The 23,434-nt window shown below is 41.6% G+C and overlaps 2 protein-coding genes across 3 annotated transcripts; one reads left to right on the forward strand and one right to left on the reverse strand.

Annotated features, from left to right (window-relative positions):
- Positions 1-3,154: 3,154 nt before the first annotated feature.
- LOC121350358 (interferon-induced protein with tetratricopeptide repeats 5-like) lies at positions 3,155-7,224 on the reverse strand. Its single transcript, XM_041461631.1, has 2 exons — positions 7,135-7,224; positions 3,155-5,006 (listed from the first exon to the last, which is right to left on the reverse strand). Exons 1-2 carry the CDS (start codon positions 7,137-7,139, stop codon positions 3,572-3,574), a joined length of 1,440 nt encoding a protein of 479 aa, XP_041317565.1. The 5' UTR covers positions 7,140-7,224; the 3' UTR covers positions 3,155-3,571.
- A 3,155-nt stretch (positions 7,225-10,379) lies between these two features.
- Positions 10,380-22,778, forward strand: LIPA (lipase A, lysosomal acid type). Of its 2 annotated transcripts, none has more exons than XM_041461211.1 (9): positions 10,380-10,491; positions 12,653-12,773; positions 15,746-15,944; positions 16,241-16,350; positions 16,967-17,103; positions 18,526-18,672; positions 18,956-19,027; positions 20,070-20,141; positions 20,909-22,778. In XM_041461211.1, the coding sequence occupies exons 3-9, from the start codon at positions 15,835-15,837 to the stop codon at positions 21,146-21,148; spliced, it is 888 nt and encodes a 295-aa protein (XP_041317145.1). In that variant the 5' UTR covers positions 10,380-10,491; positions 12,653-12,773; positions 15,746-15,834; the 3' UTR covers positions 21,149-22,778. The 2 variants fall into 2 exon arrangements, with proteins under 2 accessions (XP_041317145.1, XP_041317144.1); XM_041461210.1 differs by lacking the exon at positions 10,380-10,491 and adding an exon at positions 10,704-11,245.
- The last annotated feature ends 656 nt before the right edge of the window (positions 22,779-23,434 follow it).

Below are 23,434 nucleotides of genomic sequence, written 5' to 3' on the forward strand. Positions count from 1 at the left end.
GGACAGCGTGGTGGGACTTGGCTGGGGGTAACATCTCATTCTACCTCAGATGGATCCTACCTGGGATTATGCTCTGTTCTGTGCAGTGGATGGAAGTTCAGTGTAAGTAAGTGAAACTGCTTACTGCGGCTGAAGTTATCCCATGTGTCTCCATTCCATGAGGTTTGAAATGGGGAAATAATAATTATTTTGAAATTACTTATATTGTAGTGATAATCTGGAACATTTAATAAATTGTACCTTGGAAAGTTGTGTGAAAAGAACATTGGAAAAGTCAAGTACCTTCTGTTGAAAAATGACTCTTTTTTCAGAAAAAGTATTCCTGCTACATTCCTATCAGCTTGGATAATAATTTAACTCCTGAAAGACGAAGGCTGTGTTACTATATGGTGAATGTATTTTATATTGCCAAACATTATTGCTTTGTAAAGTGTTACAAATTTATGTGAGAAGAGCTTTTTTAACTTAAACTGTAATACTACTTCATGGTCAGCATAGCAAAGTCCTTAGTGGGGTTTGCCTCAATAAATAATACCTTCTTCTTAGTGATTATTCTGGTGTATTTCAGTAATATTTTCTATATACTTTAGAAGGTGCTTTTGAGTCATAAATGGATACTTCCTGAATTGTTATTTTCAGTTATTTCCCCCCTACACTGCTAGCATCTGCTTCAGTGATGTATTCATAGTTGGGTGTGAATTAATTGACCGGTGTGTTCACCCTCTGTGCAGTTCTAGTTTTGCCTGAAAAAACCATATATTTCTCAAAAATGTGTGTTTCATTTTCTCTAACTCCCGAAGCTCCAACTCAACCTACTCCCCATGTCGGCATAGCAGGCAATGCAGCAGCACCACCCTGTGGGAAATAACGTTTTTACCTCATTTACAAGACAGGCAAAATCCAGAAGGCTGGATGGGTACCTGGGAGCATCCCCAGGCATCTGTGGTCCAGAGCAGTCCTGCAGAGTACAAAGGAGGTGAGGCACAACAAATACACTATTTCCATTACTATGTCTCACAGTTTCTTCACTGTGCAGATCGAGCTGCTATGACTCTTCATAAAAATTCAGGCTCATATTTTTTTTTTTCCCCAAAAATAATGTATATCTTATCCTTATTTCTTCAAGGTTCTTTTTTTAGGAGATATCCTGGTGGCAGTGTAGAGGGGAGAAGGGATGTGTCATCATGGCTTGCACCACCTCTTCCTCAAATTCTTCCATGCTGCCGCCCACCCTCCATGCCCTCAGTGGAGTTTACATAGCACTGATGGTGAGCTTAGAAGCCCTCAAGATTCACAAAGGCAGTGAGATCACCTAACAGACCCTTTTGTCCCCACAGCTGGGCACACCAATGTCATGTCACCAGTTCCTGACTTTGCCCCCACTGCTGTTGCCGCCAGCTTTCAGGAGTGGTCTGTCAGAACTGTTTCCAGTCCTTCCTGCTCTCCCTCCTCACCACTCCCTCCCTAGGCAGGGTTGCCTGTGTGTGTAAGAGAGAAGCTGGCTGGTGGCTGGGAAACAAGGGTGGGTTTTACTCCTGTTTCTTAGGAAGAGGGTGTTCGCAATTATATACAGTTGATTGCTTTTGCTTGTGTTATGAAAGATTCTCTGAAGGAGAGCTGAGAAGAAAAAGGTTTGTTGGTATTTTGTGATCTGGCATTGGTGTTTTGCACTCCTTCATAGCTTGTCATCCTGTCTGAACAGGGGTGCTGCTGTGGGTGAAGGAACACTCCAGGATGGCTAGAAACTAAAGTGCACATCCTTCCTGATGGGCTCTGTCGCCAGTTTGCTTCATGCTACACTACTGGCTAGGATTCCTAAGTGTTTTGGAAGTACAGCATTAGTTTTCCCTGAGTACCATGCTCTATCAAACACAAGGACAGCACTAGGAAATTGTAACGGGACACTACAAACAATATTGAAATTTAGTTGTACAGCTGAAGACTTCTGGCATTTCAGCATTTTCTTCCAACCATGTAGATCCTATGGGCACCTGCCGAGGCTCAAAGTCCTGCCACTGAAATGACAGCACAGGCATGCAGGAGGAGCAGAAACAAGCTAGGAGAAACACCAGATCAGGCTGAGAAAAGCCTGCCTCCCATGGGCCTCTGCAGGCACATGTTAATCGTTTGAGTTTCATTGGCTCTCCCAGTTGTTCCACCCCCATTCAGCCCCTGTTTACCATATATGCATATCTCCTGAATGGTTCTTCCCTTTCTCAATCCTATTGGCCCCAATTTGCTGCAGTGTTCTGCCCGTTATCCCATTGGTTCTCCTAGTTTGCTGCCCCTCCCCTGCACCACTTTTCCCTGTTCCCATTGGTCCTCAGCCCTCAGAGCCACCCCTTTTTTCCCCATATTTAATCCTGTACACTCCACCCTTTTCTGTCTCTATCTCTGGACCTTCTTGGAAACAATGGACAGCCTTTGGATCTCCAAAAAAAGACCTGTCCTTTGCCTTTGTTAGCTTTTATGCAAGTGTGCTCCAGGCTCCGAAAGTGTGGGTTGCTCTCTGGGACCTGTTGAAGTGTGCTGCCTCGGGCACCCACCCCTTTTTCCACACGCCCCTTGTGCTCCCCTGCCCTGCTCTGCTCTGGTTGTGCACTCCCCTCCATGTCTAGTACAGGTCATTTCTTGTGTGTGTTTGCTATCCCTGGCTTTTTTAACAAGCATGGCCGTAGCCATCTCTTTGGCATCTAAAAGAATGTCCTTCCTTCCTCTGCAGATGTTTACTGTTGTGGTTCCTGATAGGGTATTTTGGGTAAACTAGACAGATGTTGTTTTGTGCACAGTTTAATTCTTTGGTGCAATGCTTCTGGAGCCAGCTTTGCTAAGAGCTCAGGGAAAATAAATGGGTGGGGCTGTCTGCTCAGCCTTTCATATCCTACCAAAACTTTATCCTTCTTATTTTTTGGAATGGTTATTTCACTTTACTTAATATACTAACATGAAGGCTGGTCATCAGAGAGATACCCAGAAGCAACAGTTTATAGATTCAACAGGCTCTAGTAGTTCACAACAATAATACATATTTTGTAAGCTTTCCAGTGGACGAGCTAAACAATGTTTATTTTTCATAATTAAACAGCATACAAGATAGTAAACTGAACAAGCCTTCAACAAAAAGTTTCTTCTATGAAAGATATTTTTGAAATACTTAAGCTTCAGAAATTTTATTTGTGTATAAGCATGCCCTTCAAGTATACAAACAAAATACTACAATATGATTCCCTTATCTTTTTCTCAGTAGAAAGTAATATCTGATTTCGGCGTGGAAGTTCTGTGTTCTACAGACCATCACTTAAACACAACATTTATACCCGTGTTAGCATTGAAGACTAAGTTAGATTAGCTACAAATATATAGTTAGCCAAGCATGCTCTCTGTTAGTGAATGAACAAATCAATTGTTGCCTGCAGTTTCTACGTTATGAGCGGAAAGTGATGCCACCTATGTTCCATTTCGTCATAATGTCTATCTTCAAAAGAAAAACAAACAACAACAAAAGTTTCGAGAGTCTGTTGAAACCTCCTTGGTTTGGGGGATATTTTGGTACATAGGATTTTTGTGAGCTTTAGCTTGAGATGGAAAGTCGTAGCTCAGCTAATGCGTTCAGATATTCTTCATTGTTGGGATCCAAAGCAATGGCTTCCTCATAGCATTCAATTGCTTCTTGTTTCTTACCATTTAGTTTATGAACGAGTCCAAGTGTACCAATATCGGTGGCATCTCCTAAACCGCTCTCAATTTTCTGTTTCAATAATGTCTCCACAGCTTCACTGGACCTTTTTCTTGGATAGGAATCTGTTTCCAGTTTCAGACATTCTATGTAATATTTTATGGCTTTTGATTCTGACTTCATGTGAAATTGCTGAAAATGGCCATAACTGAAGTAGATTTCTTGTTTTTCATCACAGGCTAGATCATTTCTCTGAAGCACTTTCTGATATATCTCTTCTGCTTCTTCATACCTCTTGCCTATTGCATATATGCCTGCTAGGTCACTATAGGCAGAAAAAAACACTGGCTTTTTGTCAATCGCTGTTTTAAAATGAAAAATGGCAAGCTGGATGAGATTCTCCATTTCCTCTTGAGGTGGGTATCTTGTCTTTTTCAACTGAAGTACCTTGGATCTGTAGCAGAGTCCTAGTTGGTGATGCAGAGTGGCAGACTTTGGTGTCAGTGCTAGGGCCTTCTTCAAAATCTCCATTGCCATGTTCACTTTTTTTTGCTTTCTGTAAAAATTAGCAGCATGTCGCAGGAAAATAGGAAAGTCAGGGGTTTTCTGCAGTCCTTCTTCAATGTACCTCTCTCCTTCATCAGCTCGATTTAATCGCTGAAGTTCTAAAGCAAGCAATGCCATGACGGTGGTGTCCTTTGGATTCAGTTCCACTGCCCGCTTCAGGGCCTCCAGGCATGGCCTTACCTCTCCACCATACCACTGAGCATTACCTTCCAAGCGATACATTGCTGTTGCATAGCCAGCACTAAAATCTGAGTTATTGGGCTCGCTCTGCAGAGCATTTTCAAAGCAATTCTTTGCCCTCTCAAAGTAATTCCTCCCAAACCGTAATAATGTCCATCCTTGCTCAGCGTAGATCTCTGGAAGCTGAATCTGCCCATGAGCAGTACTTGAAAGCTTTTTGCAGCTGTTTTGCACTTTGCTTACATAGGTTTGAGCTTCTTCATATCTCTGCATGTGGTAATAGATCCAGGCATAGTTCCCCCAGGTAACAAGACTTCTTCTGGCAATTTCATCTGGATAACGTTTTTGAATAGCTTCTTCAGCTTTTCTGAGATTTCTCAGGGCTTCCTCATTTGAATTCTTTAGGTGATTTACATAGGAGAGTAAATTATAATCTCTAATCTCATATTCTGCCAAAAACTTGATATGATTAAGTATTGTTTCCTCTAGGGCCTCAAGACTTACATGCTTCTTCAGCAAAGTCCATGTAAAATGACATTCTAACTGCAACAGGGAAGTCTTCAAGGAATCCTTGGAAATGGCACTAGAAGAAATCAAAGAAAAAGTTGTTTATACCCCATTTACTTTTTGCTATTCTTGTTTTTAAGCCAGGCATTATGTACTTTAAAGGCAGGCAATACCTCACTTGGCGCCCTTAGTCCACAATACTTTAAACAAGCCAAAGCTGTAGGGAGCCCTGTAGAGAGCTGTAGGTCCAAAGTGCTGAATAGTGATTTTAGTAATTCTAATTGCCAGTCTATGATGGTGCCTCTTACACAGAAACATGTTACTGTGGATGATAACATGAAGGGCTGGTCTCTGTAGTAAAGCTGGCACACCCTTGGGCCTCAGGAATATATTTCCTGTGCTGGGAACAATTGTTGAAGCCTACCCAAAAGATGTAATCACTTAAAATTCCCTTAAGCTATAAATAATGTGATTTGATCAATTTCTTAAACCTTTGTACATGTTATGGTTGGTATTATAAATTTAATTTTGCATTTCCTGCATTTTTAAATCCTTGTATGTTAGATCATAGCACCATTCCTATGTAATGGTTATACTGATTATATGGTTAATGTATCCAGGAATTGGGTCCCAGATCTCACCAGCCTCTCCAGTTGCTGACACTTGAATGTACAGCCCCATTCCACTTGCTGGTACAAACCACGCACTCACCCACTAACCCTGTGGCTCCTTAGATGCTGCCTCTGGATGTCCAGTGGCTGGTTAGGGAGCTTCTCTCTCTCCCCAGGTGCCTCATCCCTAGACACACACACTCACACACCCTTATTAACCAGACCTTGGTGACATACTACTGGTCCTTAATACAGTATCCCTGGTGTGGTTTAAGCCCAGCTGGCAGCTAAGCATGATGCTGCTGCTCACTTATGTCCCCCTGTCCCCCACTGGTGGAACAGGGAGAAGAATCAAAAGTAAAAATTGTAGGTTAAGATCAGAATTTAATAATTTTTAATAACTGAAACAAAATTAAATATAGTCATAGTAAATATTAATAATTATGATAAAAGGAAAAAAGAAAAAATAAAACTCAAAGAAAAACAAGTGGTGCACAGCACAATTGCTTACTACCTGCTGCCTGATGCCAGACTCTGTCTCTGCACCCCAATCAGCCCCCTTCCAGGTGGCTCCCTCAGTTTATATACTAGGCATGATGTTCTCTAGTGTGGAATATTCCTTTGGCCAGTTCAGTTCACCTGCCCCAGGAGTGCTCTCTCCAGCTTTTTTGTGCACCTCCTCACTGGCAAAGCACGAGACACAAAAAAGTCCTTGACTAGGATAAGCACAACTACAAACAAATTGTGAGTGTGTTATAACTGGCATAATGAAATCAAAAACACTGTACCAGCTGCTGAGAAGAAATTAACTCTATACCAGATGAAATCAGGACAATCCCTCTCCATCATTCAACAGCTTTTTCTTCCTAAATGGGGTCTGGGAGCCACCAGAGCAGAATGTTATTTGGGTTTCCCCTGCTGCCATTGCCTGCCTGTGTCCTTGTGTGGGTGCACAAACTGGCCTTTGTCACACAATCAAGGGGACATTTTTACAACACAGAGATGACATTTTAGTCCACACTGTCCTTTCCCTTAATTAAAGAAGGATTGACACACAATTCTGTTACTGAGGCTTCAGTCAAATCTTTATCAGAAACACTTCCTTGCTCTCCCTCCTGTAAATCCTAGCAGGTCTAAGAGCCTGTGGGGCAGAGCATGTGCTGCTTCTCAACTGCACAATCAAATCTTTTGGGTAAAAAAAGGACTGAGTGGAAAGACTGCAGAATTATGAGAAGGCAAATCAAGGAGGAATCACCACCATAAGTCTGAGAGAGACAGATTATACCTCTTTGGCTGGGCACCAGCTGCACCTGCTACAGCCTGGATTTCATCCCCACACGGCATGCACAAAATTTCTCTCACTTTCTGTTCTACTCACAGAGACTTAACCTCATTAGAGAAACAGTAACATGACAACATTCAAGAACATCCTTATTTTATTTTGGTTCTTCTCTAAATATTCTGTAAAATATTTTCTGTTTTTAGATGCTCAAAGTCCCTCACTGCTTACATCTATGTAAATAATAAGCATTATTTTCCCGTGGCATAGAGAAAAAAAAAAAGTATCTTTCAGAGACTGGATTGCTTTCTTACCTCATGGTTTTCCTTCTCTGCTCACTTGTCTTCAGGTAGCCCCAAAGCCAGAGGAGTGCTGCCTACTGCTGTTGTGCCTTCAATTTATTTGGTCCAGCCCTCACATGCTCTGTGATGAAACTACTGGGAAAAAGAAAGTGAAACTTATCTTTCCCCTGGATGTACCGAAAGCAGCCTGCAGCTGAGGAATTGAAACTGATTAACTAAGCTGCGCTGTTTCTGCCTGGCTCTGTGCCATGTATTACTATTTGTTGTGGAGAATGTGGCAGCAGCTCCTAATGCTCCCAGCGTTTACTATGTTCAAAGGCAGAGACATCCATGATAAAGAGAATATTTCAGGCTAGTGGGGGCTGACCTGGTTATCCTGCATAGGCTAGGCAAGGGTCATTTGCCCCTGGTGCCTCTGGTGATACACTTTGCACAATTCTGTGCCATGCTGTGGGCTCCTGTTTTATTGATGTTGTGTCACCCACATAACACACATACTTACAAACCTTTACCTCCCCTGTCTGCACTCCTTCATCCTGTGCCTCCACACCACGAGGCCTCTGCTGCTGTGTTTTTGTGTCACAGGCCTGTGTTTTTCTGCACTATGCCATTGTCTTAAGAGTACTGAGTATCCCATCTACAGGAAATGTTTGTTGCTCTCCATAAACCCACGACTCTCTGTTACTATAAGACACGAAAAAACACGATGTGAACATGCTGCTGTTCTCAAGGTAAAAAGGGGGAGGTTATTTTCTGATTCTAACATTTACAGATTTCCAAAGGTGATAGTGGACTGGAGGGTGAAAGTGCCACTTCTCCAATGACACTGGACAAACCAACAGTCCATCAAATTTCTCCTCTTCCATGAAAGAATGCAAAACAATAAGTTATTTACAGAAAGTGTGTGAGAAAGTTTGCTACAAGAATGTAAACATCAGAAGGCTTAGAAAGTCTTAAAAAATCAGAACAACAACTATCCTTTCACAAGTCACATTAGACAGAGGCAGTCAGTTTGAGAAACTGCTGTCACAGGTGTGCCAAGCAAAACAAAGCTGAAGACAGGTTGGGGCAAGGTCAAACTGAGCAGACCTGCATGGTCCCCAGGCCATGCAAAGCCATTGCAAAGCTTACAGCCTGATGCTGGCAAGAGCAATGCCTGCTACAGGCTACACACACGGCAACAGAGATGGGAATGGCCTGGGGACTGGAGCATCTATGAACAAACAACTCATTGGTGCTTAGTTTAAAAAAATTAAAAATGCAGACCTGGCTCGTAAACTTGACTTTGGGAGTAATAAAAAGAACCAAGAAATAGATCATAACATAAATAAATGGCAGTATATATAGTAAATTCAGATGTAACCTAAAGCTGCAGATCAGGGAAGAAAAAGGAAGGTCTAAAAGTGTGTTACCAAACTTGTAAAAATTACTCAAACTAGATCTGGTGGTGAGAGGAAAAAGAAACCACAACCCTCAGCATGACGGCGGAGATATAAGTACGTGATAACTGTTCCTTTCCCTAAATTTCTTCTTCCCTTCTTTTCTCTCCTTTCTCTTTTCCACCCTTTCCCTCCTTTAAAAAAACCCAACAAACCAGTCTTACATATTAGAACTTCTGGTTTCTACAAAAAAATGGAGAGCCTTAGTAACACACCCACACCCACCCCCCTTGTGTCTCATTTAAGTGTCTGTTTGTGTGCTTGTGTGTTTGTGTGCGTGTCTGTGGAGGGACTGATGGAGCTGATGTTTCAGAGCTCAAGACAAAGGTTCGTACAGCTACTACTCGGAGTATCATTCAAGATTCTAGCAACCAGATATTTGATAGATGATAAAAAGACACAGTGGATTGAGAAGGAAAAAGATAAGGGTATCTACACAAATCCATGTATTTAATGGAAAATAAAGGTTGTAGGTAGTTACAGGGGAAAAAAAGTTTGAAAGGTTGCTTCAATGCCAAAACCAAATGTGTAGACTAATGATTTATTATGGTACTAAGTATCTGTGGGTTTCTTGCCTCTGCTTCTGTCCCTGGCATCTGTTTTCCCTGGTACACTGCTTGGCTCATGTGGGAAAATGCAGGCATCTTCCTTCTGAAGTGCAGAAGTTTGCCCTAGTTTCCTTAATTTTTTACTAATTTAGTTGCATCTCTATGCTATGGTTTGACACAAATGCCTATTAAATAAAGTACATGCAGAAAAGTGCTTAAATTAGAATAAGTAAGAGAACACTTATGCAAAGCCTTTCTGCACCATCTGCAGCTTGCTGAGCACTGCACAGGAAAATTCAGAAATCTTTCTACAGCTCTGCTGCTTTCACTTCAGAGCAAGCTGTGGCTAGGCTGCCTGCTCTCAGGAAGAGCTGCACTGCATAGCAGCAAATGCAGAACCTTCTTGGAAAACATGTCCGGAAATGGGCTGGGAACAACAAATGCATTCATATTTAATAAAAAGTCTTTGGTTGTACATACAGAAGAATAAGAAATGTCTTCAAACGTATCTACACATTTTATGAAAGAAAATTCAAATCTGGATATTTCCTTGGAGCTGAAATGGATACATGCTGACAAAGAATTCCCCCTGGAAGCATTAGGTCAGCCAAACAATTGCCTGAAATGCAGTTTTCCTTTTTTAAAATAATGTAAATTAACTATACCATAGTAAATTACAGGGTCCCTTTACATATCCTATTTTACAGTGGTTCCCATTTCGCCTAGGTTAGCATATAATTACTATGTTTGACAGCAGCAATTGTGGCATTTTATAATTTGGGTTTTTCCTTAGCAGGGAAGAGTAACCCGTAATTAATTTGACAAAAAAAAACCAAAAAAAAAACAACAAAAAAACCCCTCACGTGAATCACTGAGCAATAATTATCCCACCCCAGTTCTTCAAAAAGTTCTTTAAAATCAAACAGCTTTAAGAAATGACAGCCAGGAATGCAAAGGAACGTACAGTATCTCTGTATCTAGTGACATATCCACGTATCAAAACACAGGGATGCTATGAAAGCTTCTATGATTTTTCAATTAAAATGTTAATGCTTTCTAAATAAACAGAAACGTTTCTGTTCTGCACACCCTCTTGCTCTATCACTGTGTATTTAGTATCAGCTTTCTTTATGATTCTATGGATATTACTCCACGGTAATGGGCAGAGTAACAGAATATTTATTTTAAAGGATTGAATTTGGTCCAGGTTTTCGCAAGCCCGGTCACATATCCCCTGACCACAGGCACGCTTCTCTGGGGAATTACAGCTGTGCAATGCAGTGCCTGCAAATCAGTTGCCGCAGAGCATGAAGATGACACAGGCTTGCAGGAAGCTGTGACGGCAACCCTGCACGCATGGAAGCCCGTTTTTATAAGGCTGGGTATGTTTAGACAACGCTCGAAGGTGACGGACGGTGATGTGTGTGTGTCAGAGCAGCAGCGGCGGCGGCCGGGCCCTTGAAGGACGGGCGGTGCCCAGGCGCAGGTGTCCGGCCCCGGGGGCACGCCGGGGATGCTCGCTGCGGACACGGGAGCGCCGCCGCCCTCCTCGCTGCTGCTGCCGCCGCTTTGTGCCCGGAGCCCGCTGCGGAGCACGGCACAGAGCCTGGCAGGGCGGCACTGTGCGGGCTCCGGAGGCGGAGCACATGCAGAAGACGAGGAGGGCAGGGAAGCAAATTCACGGGCGCCGTTCTGGAGGCTGCTAGGTTTCTGGAAATGGAGCCCGGGGGGCGGGAGGATTCGCACAGTATTGCTGCGGAAACGCTGAATCACGCCGGGCCCAAGGCCGCGGCGCGGCACCGGCGATAGGGCCGCGCCGTGTGGGCTGAGCCCGGCCCGGCCCGGCAGCGCCGCCCCCGCCGCTCCCTGCGCGCTGCGAGCCGCGGGGCACGCCCGGCCCTGCCCGGCCCGGCCCGGCCGCGCCGCTGCTCCCGCCCCTGTCACCGAGCGGTGGCACAAAAGCCTCGACCGGGCCCGCTCGCAGCCGTTCTGCTTGGCCGCCGTGTCCCGGCTCCCTCTCGTAGGACGAGGATGAGGGGCCTGGTGCTCGCCGCTCTCCTGCTGCAGAGCATCGGCGGCTCGGGCGCGTTCGCCGCCGGGAGGAGGAACGTGGACCCCGAAACGAACATGAACATCGTGAGTGGCGCGGCCGCGGCGGGGAGAGCCGAGCCTTGTGTGCGGCGCGGCCGGGCTGCAGCGCGGCGCGGGAGGCTGGGCGAGCCGGGCAGCGCGGGGAGCCCGGCGGCTGCAGACACCTGCCAGCGTTCGCTCGCACCACGCGTTACACGTCCTCTTTCCCCGCTCCTCCTTCCAGGTCCTCTTGGTCCGCTGTCGCCTTTATTTGTTCTTTCTCTCGCTTTTCTTCTGACGCAGACCTATGGATTTTTGCTAGCGGCTCTTTGCCACTGTCTTTCGGAGCCGCTATAGAAGCGCGTGTTGGTGGGGCACGGTGAAGTTCGAGCACCATGCTCCTGCGTTCTTACCCACGACTGCTTTTCTCCCCGTTTGGGATTTACTCTCTTAACTTCTTCTGCGGCAGGAGCTGACTCCTGAAATATTTCCTGTTGACAGCCGGTATTAGTTGCTCTTTCCTCTGCCCTATCTAAACTGTGCCAGTTTTTCACGTGTATGAGAAGATGCTTCAAGATAGAAATGCTTAAGGTGTATAAGAATAGAAGTGCTTGGATCATGTAAATACAGTATAAAGGACTGAAAATAATAATTTAGTCTAAGGCTAATAGCATTGGAATAATACTTAGCCTTAAAATAGTTTTGGAATGTTAATGTCACTGTGAATACTTTTAAGATGTATTTAAAATAAATAGCATGCTTAATTAAATTCTTCCCCTCTTCCTTGCCCAACAGTCTAAGAGAAGAACTCTGATCATGTCTTGCATTTCTTAGACTTTCTCAAGGCATGGTTGGTATAAAACCAATGACATAGCAAGTTCATTGCCCTAGAGGAGCTGCATCAAAGTAAAATAACATAAAGCCCAAGACATAAGAGACGAGAAATTAAACCTAATAATGAAATCAGAGCATTTAAGAGGTGTGAGGATTTTTAGTATTATTTTCCCTTTTGCTTTGACAGCAAAGTCACTTAAAACCTCTGCCCTCGGTATAAGTTTTGAGGAGAAAGGTAAGAAATGGCACATCCTTCTCTCCTTCTGTATGCTGCAGTGGTGCCAGTGTCTCTCTTCTGTCTTCACTTGTACGTTACTTGTTTTCTTGAGAGCAGACAGTTTCAATTTTTGTCTGACAAATCTGGCTCTTGGTGTTTTGCCCTGTTACCATAGTCTCCTTTTCAACACTTCCTTTTCTTTCTCGCTGTAAGCCCCGTGTGGCTGGGACAGTGTAGGGAATCCTTGCAGATTCCTGGGATGTCTTACTAAGAAAATCTGCCTGATAGGCAGATGGCATATTACTACCAGACCCTTTAATTCCACATTCCAGGCTTAGAAGAAACCCATGGTACTTTGCATGTATTAGTGGACTGAAGAGCCTGACAGTCTGGTTCCAAGATGGTTTCTTTTCTCTCCTCAGAGCGAAATTATTACCTTCAGAGGCTACCCTAGTGAGGAATATGAAGTGACAACAGAAGATGGATATATTCTTTCCATTAACAGAATACCTTATGGAAGAAAAGGCCGTGAAGGAAGTGAAGGTAAGATTTATGTCTGTTTGGGAAAAGAAAAAATGAAAATGCTATCTTTGCATTATAAAACTTTTGTTCCTGTAACAATCCAGAAGAAGATTAAGGACTGCTGTGGTTTAAGACCATGGAGGAGATGCAGGGGTTGTACAGGTGAGGAGGTGGGGGACAGAGAGAATAGTGGTAATGTAATCTCAACATTACAAGGGAGCAATATGGGCAAAGGCTTTTGTGAGGACTGAATGATAGAATGCTTTAAAAATGAGACAGATGTGAAGAGAGACACATACGTTTTGCCTTGCTGTCCTCATACACTGTGTCTGGAATTGAAATTGTCTGTGCAGTGGTTAAATTTGTTATCAGTCTTGCCACCATCCCTTATAAAAGCTCCTACAGAAATTCATATAACAGCAGCCCATTTGCATAGAAGTTATGTGTTCTGAGGATTGCCTCAGAATACTTTGGACTGAAAAAATCCTAGGATTACAGGTAAAAACATGAAGCTCCCAAAAGAAATTTATGGTTGTCCTATAGCCTTGGGTGTGAACGAGACCTGTGGAAAAACCCTCTCCCCTGTCAGAGGCCAAGCAACAGCCTTCCTGAGCTTATCTGTTGGATTTGTAGGAGTTAGGATGTTTGCACTGTCTGTTGTCTTTCACAAGGAATGTGTAAAGATCAGTGCATGGACGAGCCCCCTCAAAACTGTCAGGTGTCTTTGTATTTAATTTCAGAGATGCCCACAGGAAAAAGGCTGCCTTTGTACATGTGGTTTTGTTGAATCCTTCATTGATGACATAAGTAAACAGAAGTTTCCTGACGGCTGGGAATTCTCCACATACCCCTTGCCATGCCCTCGACCCCAAGTTCATGTTTTGCAGTGCTTTAATTTGAGAAAACAAGGATTACTGACCACATTTGTGGAAGTATGAGCTTCTGGGAGAATGAAGATTTCAAAGTTCATGTTGATCCTAAGTTTTTATAGACTTGGTATCTTTCCTCAGAAAGATACCAATGATGTGTTACTGCTGACTTTGCATATATATGCCGTATTTTTCTTTTGCAATACCTGCATAATGTGAATGGAATTCCTTGGAATTATGTATCACATGGTGCTTTGGAACAAAGCCCACCATTCTTCAGGGAAAAAAAAAAAAAAAAGGGAAATGTACAGAGAACCTAAAAGCAAAACATCAAGGATTTTTTTTAAATTGTAAAAACCCTAAAACAACTGCATAGCATGGGTAAGAAGGGCATGGAAATAAATCTGTCTTCAGCTTCTTGGGTCTTGGGTAGTGAAGAGGACAAAATGTTCTATGCAGGGTAGTTTAAGGACCCACCTTTTTTATTTCCCTTCTGGGGTTTTTAGGATCACAGGTGATAGAAAGTCATTATTATTATGCAAGTCAGTTTGTCATATGATTGTGCAGTTCACATGGAGATCTGGTGACTGCTTGGTAAAGTGAAAAAGGAACTGGCAGATATTGGAGGTTATGAGAACAGAATTAAAGCATTAAGGCAGTTAAACAGTTTTCCCCTTCCAATGTTATGAAACAAGCAATAGCAGCTTGAGGAGAGCCTGTTCTTCAAAAATTCAGAAGTTGGTTGATCTGGGTTTAGTAAAAGGGAAGAAGGTGCCAATGGGAAGTGGAACATTACTGGAAAGAAATTCAGTGTGAGGCTTGACAGTCCTGTTTATAAGACAAGAAAGTATTAGCGCAGCAGAGTAAATAGTTATGTTGCACTGTACTGTCACCAGTGCCAGCTGGGCACTGCTGGAGACTTGCTCTGCTTGCCTGGACAGTATGCCATGTGGGTTTTTTAACAAAGTGGGAAAAGCAGGCACTCAAAAGGTTCCTTGCCACAAGTATAAAGATTTCCAGAAAAGGGGAGTATTGTTAACTTGGAATGTGAAACTTGCAGCAAACATTTATGGACATGACCTGTGATGGATGATATAGGTGACTAGGAGTTATGATTTACCTGTTTCTACTGAAAGATCCAAGTCTAAATTATCAATGGAGGAAGTACTGTGTGAGTCTGTATGTCACTGGAAGAGGTAAATTCCTGAGTAATCTCAGGCATTGCGCTAGTTGTCATGTCACCTATTTTCAGTTTTCAGAGCAGAAGTAAAAGCCAAAACACCTGTGCTACTGTGAGAACCAGAGACAGGTCTTTGTAGTTTTTGAAGGCCTTTTTTCTCCTAAGGGATTAGATGTTAACTGATTTTCTTCAGGTAGAAGCAGGAACTTTCAATTTTTAAATCTGTATTCCGCATAGAGGCGCCATGTCCCTTTCCAGGATGGGGAAGGGAAGAGAGTCTTCTTAAATTCTCCCTGGGTCTTAACTGTGGTTCTTATAACTAGTTAAATTAAGGGGAGAAAGTCCTCTGGAACACAGATTCCTTTGTTGGCTATTGAACTGCTTGTCAGGTTCTGCCAGAGCTTTGGTGATGGAAGGGTGTTGCACAGAGATAATACCAGTACCAGTTGCAGAGATTTCCACAGCTCAACATAGTAGTTTGGCACTGCTTTGACTGGAAAACAAAGACCTCAGTAGCACATATGTGGGAATGCCTTCCCCACATGTAGGAGCAGAGCAAAGTTCATAAGTGTTAAAACTGCCACTGTCTTTGAGCCACTTTTCTGAGTCTTGAAACAGTTGTAAGGGCTACCTATATTTTTCTTGTAGCTCCTGCTTGTCTCGTGTTTATTTATTGCACACTTGTCTGTTTTGAGCTTCAAGTTATGAAACTAAGAAGTTGCTAGTTTAAAACTCTTAATGATAAAAAATAGATTTTGGTGAAAAAGCATGCAATTTCATGGCACTATGACCATTATACAAATTGCTGTTCTTAGTAGATTAAGTCAAGTAGATTAAATACTCAAGTGCAAATCTAAAACAGACTTTCAATAGCTCACTTGAGTTATTCTTGTGTATGTAATGCTTAACAAACAGGAATCTGACATAAACTCTTTCTTTTTCAGGTCCAAGGCCTGCTGTGTTTCTGCAGCATGGTTTGCTTGCAGATGCCAGCAACTGGATCACAAACTTGGATTACAACAGCCTTGGCTTTATGCTGGCAGATGCTGGCTATGATGTATGGCTGGGAAACAGCAGAGGGAACACCTGGTCCAGGAAACACACACACTTCACAGTGAAGCAGGAAGAATTCTGGGTTTTCAGGTATCCTTGTTTTGCTATCCAGTCACATTGTGGACTGGCAGGATATTTCTGTGTGGTTAAATGTGGTTTCACACATGTAACCAGATGAGGGATAGTAAGGGGGAGTTTTGAGGTCAGTTTGGTGTGCTGAAACTCATAGGTGGTCAGTAGAAAACTGAAAATTCGATCATCAGAGTTCTGTTTCATCCTAAAGAAGTTTTTCTTTATGTCCACACAATAGATCGGTGCAGGAAAGTTCTGTGCAGCTGTTCCTTGTTGGTTTCTTACACAACTAACTTTTTGTCTTTGCTTTGTAGCTTTGATGAAATGGCTAAGTATGACATTCCAGCCTCCGTGGACTTTATTTTGAAGAAAACTGGCCAGGAACAAGTATTTTACGTTGGCCATTCACAGGGCACCACAATGGGTATGTGGAGAGATGCATTCATTAGAATATATTGTGTTTGAAATTGCATCAAGTTCCACATGTGTGGTTTAGTGATTAAAAACTAGGGCACTTGAGAACTACTGCTTTTGGTTTTTAGTGGCTTTCTGTAATATTAGTCAGCATGAAAATGAAAAGATGTAATCTTTCTGTGTTTATTTGAAAGTTGGTCTGATAAATTGAAGTCACAGGTAGCTGGCAGTACAGCTTCTATTAAAAAAATTCCATGAATTATGCATAAAAAAATTAGACTCATCAGACACAGTGAATAAAGATTCCCATTTCCAGAATATTTTGCTGCACATAAGGCCTGGCTCATGTGCTTTAGACCTTCTTGTAGAAGAAGGGTTAGTAAGCATTAAATTGCTTTCTGGAAGAAAGCAAATCTTCTGAATTACTGTGTTTAATTTGGGCTTTGTAGTAACTAGGTCGATTTGCATTATTTAACCTAATCCTAGATACTGCAATATAGTTAAACTATTAATCTTAAAAATACTTTTGCACAATTTCTCATAGATTTTTGTAGAATTTTACCAGGTAAAATTCTTATCTAACTTGTGTCAGTGACGTTTGTTAATTGTTCTTATATTATTTACAGCTTTTGTTGCTTTTTCAACTTTGCCACAGCTGGCTAAGAAAATCAAAATGTTCTTTGCCTTGGCACCAGTAGCTACAGTCAAGTTTGCCACTAGCCCTCTGGTAAAATTGGGATTGTTTCCTGACATGCTGCTCAAGGTTTGTATTTTAGTGTTTCAAGCCAAATGAGGTATGTCCCTTTCTATCTGAAAATAGCATAGGAAAGAATGTTAATTGCTGTGGATTAGAGAGTAACATATGATAAGGATTCTGGGTCAGTTTTTCCATAATGATGCTATTGAAGTCAACAGTGTCTTCTGTAGCTTTATGACTGTCTAGTGAGACAATTTGCGTCAGTTTAAAGTAGTATTTTACAATTACAGCTTAATAGGTGGCATAAAATTGTTTTTCCATTTACACGTTTATAGAATTTAAGCTAGGAAAATCATATGATTAACTAGTCACTATGTTTTAGAAGAGTTGTATGATACCTTTATATAGAATACAGTTCCTGAATTGTCCATGAACTTTAACAGATTTGTTTCACAATCAGCCGTTTAGTATTGGAAGAGGATCCTTCAGAGGGTGATTAAGAGCAACAGCTTTATTTAGATGCTGTGAATCATCCTCTGGATGAGTTTACCTCTTCCCCACTAACATCAAGGGGAATGAGGCAGGCTGCAGTAAGTGCCTGAAGTCAGACATTGTGAACACCCTGCTGTGTGTCATTTTTAACCATCACTTTTCTTTCTACCACCCATGGAGATTCCCACACAGAGCTGTTTGTTCTGTGACATAAACCCCCTTCTGATCTAGCTTGTACTGATTTAAAGTCTGTCTGTAATACTAGTTCCTTGCTCTAAAGGCAGTTAACATAAAAGCAACACTAATCATTGTGATCTCCTGTTCCTTGCATAATGGACTTTGTCTAATGAGACTAGCAGCTGATCGGTGCCTTGTGCAGATGTTCGTGTTGTGCTGAGGAACTTGATTCTCATGGTGACTTGCCAAAAACTGGAGTGCAGGGAGAACCTGACAGTGACAAACCCCTGGGTCAGTCACATCTGTAAAGAACTGTGTCACTTTTAAGGAAGTATTCAGTGGGACATTTTAAAATCCTTGAACAATTTAAAAATACCCATCAGGAGGAAGAGGTCACCACATCTCATGCAACTTGTTTTTCTCTCATGGTTTGAAGAGAGGAAGTTGCAAGTACAAAGTCATTTAAAATTAGCAGGCAGAGCTTAACATACTTTAACCTGAAACAATCTGATGACAAAAAGCTGTACAATATAACTGTAAATTATTGAATTTAAAATTTATTTGAATTAGAGGTTAGGTTTGAAATTCTTGCAAAATTTTCCCAGTTTCCATGCACTCTTTGTGGGGTTAATGTACTGCACCATTTGTAGCAGAAGCACTAACCATGACATGCTGATAAGGAGATCAATGATTTTCATATGACACACCTGTCACCAGTGCAAATGCAAATAATTACCTCAAGAGTGTTGTTATATAAAAACTGAAAATAGGTCATTCTGTGCAATTACATGGTTGTCTTATGTGTTTGTTATTTTGTAGGACATGTTTGGAAAGAAGCAATTCCTCCCTCAGAATTTCTTGCTGAAGTGGCTTGCTACCCATGTTTGCACCCACAGAATACTCGATGACCTTTGTGGAAACCTGTTCTTCCTTCTATGTGGTTTTAATGAGAGAAATTTGAATATGGTGTGTTCTAGTGACTTTCTTTAATAACGAAGTTATTGTGAACTCTAACACAGTATTGACTGAATATATTAAAAATGCTTAAGGGATACCATTATTAAGTTTAAAATTCAGCTTGAGAGTTCTGTTGTTCAATGCAACTAATCCCCCAAATGTTTTAACTTCTTATCTCATCTGTATGTATGACTCCAGTTAACTTTTGTTTATAACAGTTCTAAGTGGAATGGAATAGTTTGTTAGTTGTTCAGGAAGCGAGGAGTAAACTATGTTAATGATTTTGTTGCAGAGCCGAGTGGATGTGTATTCAACACACTGCCCTGCAGGAACATCTGTACAAAACATGATCCACTGGAGCCAGGTAGGGTTTCCAGAATCTAAAGTGCCCATGACTTCTGGTTTGTTTGTAGAATATTGATGTGTCTGATATTTAAGTGAAATAAAATGCCAAAATATATTTGTAGCCTAGCCCAAGTGAAATTTGGAACTGTCAGAAGTTAGAATGGCAGTTGTTCAATGCAGCTGCTTTCATGATAAGGATTTATGGTGGTTCATCCTTCTTCCCTATTTCTTTGAAAATATTGGAACTGGAAATACTTAAACCAACAAAAAAAAAAATACAGCAGAATAACTCCCCTCAGAGAGATGCTGTAAGGAGTATGTGTTTCCCTTTTAGTAAACCCTGTTTTGATTACAGGTTATATTTTTAGCCAGGGGAAAGCAGGAGATTTTCTGTTCTATTCTGTTTGGCTTCATTTGATATTTTGTTAGCATATTTTGATGTTTGTCTCAGTGCACAGTTTCATGCCTGTGATGCTGTTGTGCCTGAAGCTTGGTCAGCAGGCTGACAGGTGAGACATTTTCCATGGAATCAGTGGTCAGTACTACTTGTGATCTCATAGCTGGATTTGGTCACCTCATCAGAGGCAGTGTACACAGCTGTTCAAAGGTTGGCTCAGAAACTTGCGAAGATTTTTTTTTCCAGATCCCTGTTATATAAACTTCTGTTTCTGAAAAAATAGTAGATGGTAAATTATGCAGAATAGGCTTGCTAAGAAAGCTCCCTGCTTTATTTATACACATTCAGATATCAAGGTAAATATTTCAGAAGTAAACATGGAGCTTCCATATCCTGGCTTTGGATACATTAAGCTGTTTTCCTTAATCTTTTCTACCATTGTCATGAGAGAGTGTGAAATCTTAAGGGACAAAGTCTAATGGTATTGAATGTTAATGTTTTCCATTCCTGTGACACTGGGAGAAGCAGTGACATTTGTTCTTGTTAATATTTGGCATTCCACTGTTTCTTGTGTAGGTTGTCCGTTCTCCAGATGACTACACTTTTTAACTCTTCTGGTAGTAGTGTTGGAGTTCTTTGTATGTGCATTTTTTTTTATTTCTAGGCTGTGAGGACTGGGGAACTCAAAGCTTATGACTGGGGAAGCAAAGCTGCAAATATGGCTCACTATAACCAGGTAGACATCTCCTACATTTATAATTCTAGAGTGTCACAGAAAATAGTCCTTGGGCACTTCTCTGGGTGCTGTATTTATGCTGCATGCTAAAGAGCTGTTGGTGTTATCCAATAACCAGAATGGAGATCTGCTTTTTCCAAAACAACAAAAATAGAAACCAGCTGGGACTGTAGAGCTCAGAGGTACTCCTAAGTCAGTGTGGGGCTCACATTTGGAAATGAAGCTGTGGTGGCACACACTTCCTTGAGGGGAAGTCCTGCCAGTCTAGATCATGAGATCCCCCTGCACTTCTCATCATAAGGCACAGGCTGTCAGTTCATGTGTATTGTTTATCTTTAGTCTGTTTAATCTCCATGAATTTTTGTTTCTAAATTGCTGTGTACAATGCCAAAAATATTTTGCCCCTTGTCTCTTAGTGACTGCAAAATACTTCAGTGTCAGACTTTGAGAGTAGCAGTCACTTTGGGCCTTAGATTAGAGTTGAAATATCTTGAATAGAATGCACTTTTGCATTCTCTGAGGTCCTGCTACCCTGCTGTCTTTGTAAACTCCTTAAACCACATCTTTACTACTTCACATGCTATAATATTGCAGGACTCTTGCAGTTAACATTTTTGGTTGAGCCAGGACTCCATCTCTAGCTGTCCAAGAAAGAAAATGAGTATCTGACACATTCTTGCAGTTGCTAGTATGTTACGCTGGCAGTGTAGGATCACAATGAAGATTTTTTTTTTCTAATGCTTTGTTTTCACTTTCCCTCTCCTCAGTCTACTCCCCCTTTCTACAAAATAAAAGAGATGACTGTACCAACTGCAGTGTGGACTGGTGGACAAGACTGGCTGGCAGACCCAAAGGATGTTGCTATGCTGCTCACTCAGATCTCTAATTTGGTTTACCACAAAAACATTCCAGAGTGGGAACATTTGGATTTCATCTGGGGCCTTGATGCACCTTACCGCATGTATAATGAAATAATTAAAATGATTAGGAAGTTATCTCTAAACTGATAGGGCTATTGGTTCACCAGGAATTTGTCAGTTTTTAGAAAATACACTTTTCAGGCAATAATGCTACATTGCTTAGGATGTTGCATTTTTAAAATGCCAGCAATGACTCCTAAATTGGATTAATATTTGGTTGCTTTTTCTCAGTATTATTTCTCTCTCTTCACAGTATTTTGCTTATTTTGCACACAGTGGCATGGTACTCAAAACACAGCAGTAGCACAAAAAGAGTATGTCATGTGCACATAAATTTAGTCACCTGTCTGAAAGACAAATTAGGCAAGTTAGTCCATTCAGCACCTCAGGTGTTTGACACTTACAATAAGTGTTTCACTGTGCATAAAACACAGCCCTTTCTCAGTATGTGGCCATTTCTAAGTACCTTTGAGAAGTACTTCTTGTACTGAAGTGACCTATTTGGTGCTGGCACTTTACAGAGCACTTAGTAACTTTTTGCTGTGGTATTACTTTAGTCAGTCACATAAAATCAGATTACTTCCCTTTTCAATATTGCCCAGAAGAACTGTGGTGAAGCCAGAGAAACCACTGTCAGTTAAAATCTCCAGTTTTGGGACTGATTCATTGCTGCATTTTCTTGCTTTGATGGTGTCCCTGAAGCCTGTAGTGTTTCACATACCAGCTGTGGATAGAGGTCGCAATTTGCCCTGGCAGATTCCTGGAACAAGAGTAACGTTCAAACAAAACCACTTTCAGTTAACTTTGTCAATAGGCTCTGGCTTTCAAGGAGAGTGATGTAACATGCTTGTGTTTTGCACTGACCACTAACTAGAAAACAAGCTCCCCCAGTCTACTGCTGGTGAGAGAAGAGCCAAAGCATTAATTCTACAGCTTGAGTGACTTAATTTCTGTGGACTTTTCCCCTTAATCATCTGCTGCATTGAAGATCTGTTTACTTCTTAACCACTTACAGGGTGCTCCCCACCATTGTGTTTAGGAACTAAATAACAGCCTGGAGAAGCCTGACAGCATTGCAACAGCTCAATTTGTCTGCTTCAAACTGGGGCTAAGACCCATTTAATGGGGAAGAGGCTTCACATCTGTCTCAGGGGGCTGACTTTGGAGCTCTTTCCATTGACTGTGCAGAGGACTTTGGTTTCTCTGAGATCCATCAAAGTTCTGTGCCAAATGAACAATCTCCAGAGTCAGTTGCCTCAGTCCAGATGATAATTTCTGTGCCATAGTTGGATTCAACTCAGATTTCTTCAGTAATCCCAACAGGATAAAGAGCCTTTCTACACGTCATAGGAAATAATGCATTTTAAATTGAGGCAAACTTATTTTGTAAAAAAAAAAAAAAAAAAATTGCAGAAATAGACACAGGTTGTAAATTAGGACTTGTTTCTTTGGGTATTTTTTTTTATTATTCCTAATTCAGACTCAGGGAATTCTCAGGTGTTGTTTAGGGATGAAATGGTTGGTTCATTGGTTTAGGAGACTTCAGTCTTTTGTAAAGCACAGCCAGATGTGCTTTACTCAGTGTGCTGAAGGGAAGCTTCTCTAGGAATCCAGCGTGGCTAATTTAACAGTTGTGAGGGTATGTGGTGTAGCAAGAGCCATATGCAACATGTTTATTAAGCTGGAGCTATTTCAATAAACATGAGACCTGCTTGGAGTTTGGAGTGGTGTGGTGTTTCACTTCCTGTTTCATGAATGCATGGGAGTCTTTGGGACAGAATTCAGAAAGCCAAGTCTATTTTTCACAACCATTAATTCATAGAACAAGTATAGAAAAAAGTAAAATAGCTAAGTAAACTTCCATTTTACTTTTTTCCTGAAAGAAACTTTTCCCAAGCTTAAAAGCCCATTCTTATTTTGGTGGACTTCTCTGAGACTTTTAAGTAAGGTAATAATTGTAAATAATTACTCACAAGACAGAGTAATTTTCTAAGCCTTCAGGTGAGGCTTCTTTTAAACCACTGACGTGGTGGAAAGCTTCTTGTATCACAGTCTTAAACCCTGGGTAATTGGATTGCTTAACAGACTGTCTGGTAATCTCATAAATGGCATTTAATCACATAGTAAGGCAGGGAGCTAATCTTTGCCACAGTACACATGAACCAGCTTTTGACCTTTGTCACCTTCAATGATAAATGTGCTCAGGCTATACTTTTCTGTACATTCTGAATACTGTAGTTGTGCAGTCGAGACAGTAGAGAGTATTAAATCCTACGTGTTGCCACCTTTGTCAGCTGATGAACACCCTGTGTGCCTGGAAATAAAGCCAGAATACTGGAAGCTTTACACAAAATCCATTATGGAGCTTCTCTG

Source organism: Pyrgilauda ruficollis, unplaced genomic scaffold (assembly GCF_017590135.1).
Source record: "Pyrgilauda ruficollis isolate IOZ18807 unplaced genomic scaffold, ASM1759013v1 scaffold15, whole genome shotgun sequence".
Classification (NCBI taxonomy): Eukaryota; Metazoa; Chordata; class Aves; order Passeriformes; family Passeridae; genus Pyrgilauda; species Pyrgilauda ruficollis.

What these genes read in the sequence shown, in the direction of transcription:
- LIPA (XM_041461210.1), top strand. Translation starts at nt 11,141, where the DNA reads ATGAGGGGCCTGGTGCTCGCCGCTCTCCTGCTGCAGAGCATCGGCGGC. An exon ending in ATGAGAGAAATTTGAATATG is followed by an intron (nt 18,673 to 18,955) that starts GTGTGTTCTAGT and finishes ATTTTGTTGCAG; the next exon opens with AGCCGAGTGGATGTGTATTC. An exon ending in ACATGATCCACTGGAGCCAG is followed by an intron (nt 19,028 to 20,069) that starts GTAGGGTTTCCA and finishes TTTTATTTCTAG; the next exon opens with GCTGTGAGGACTGGGGAACT.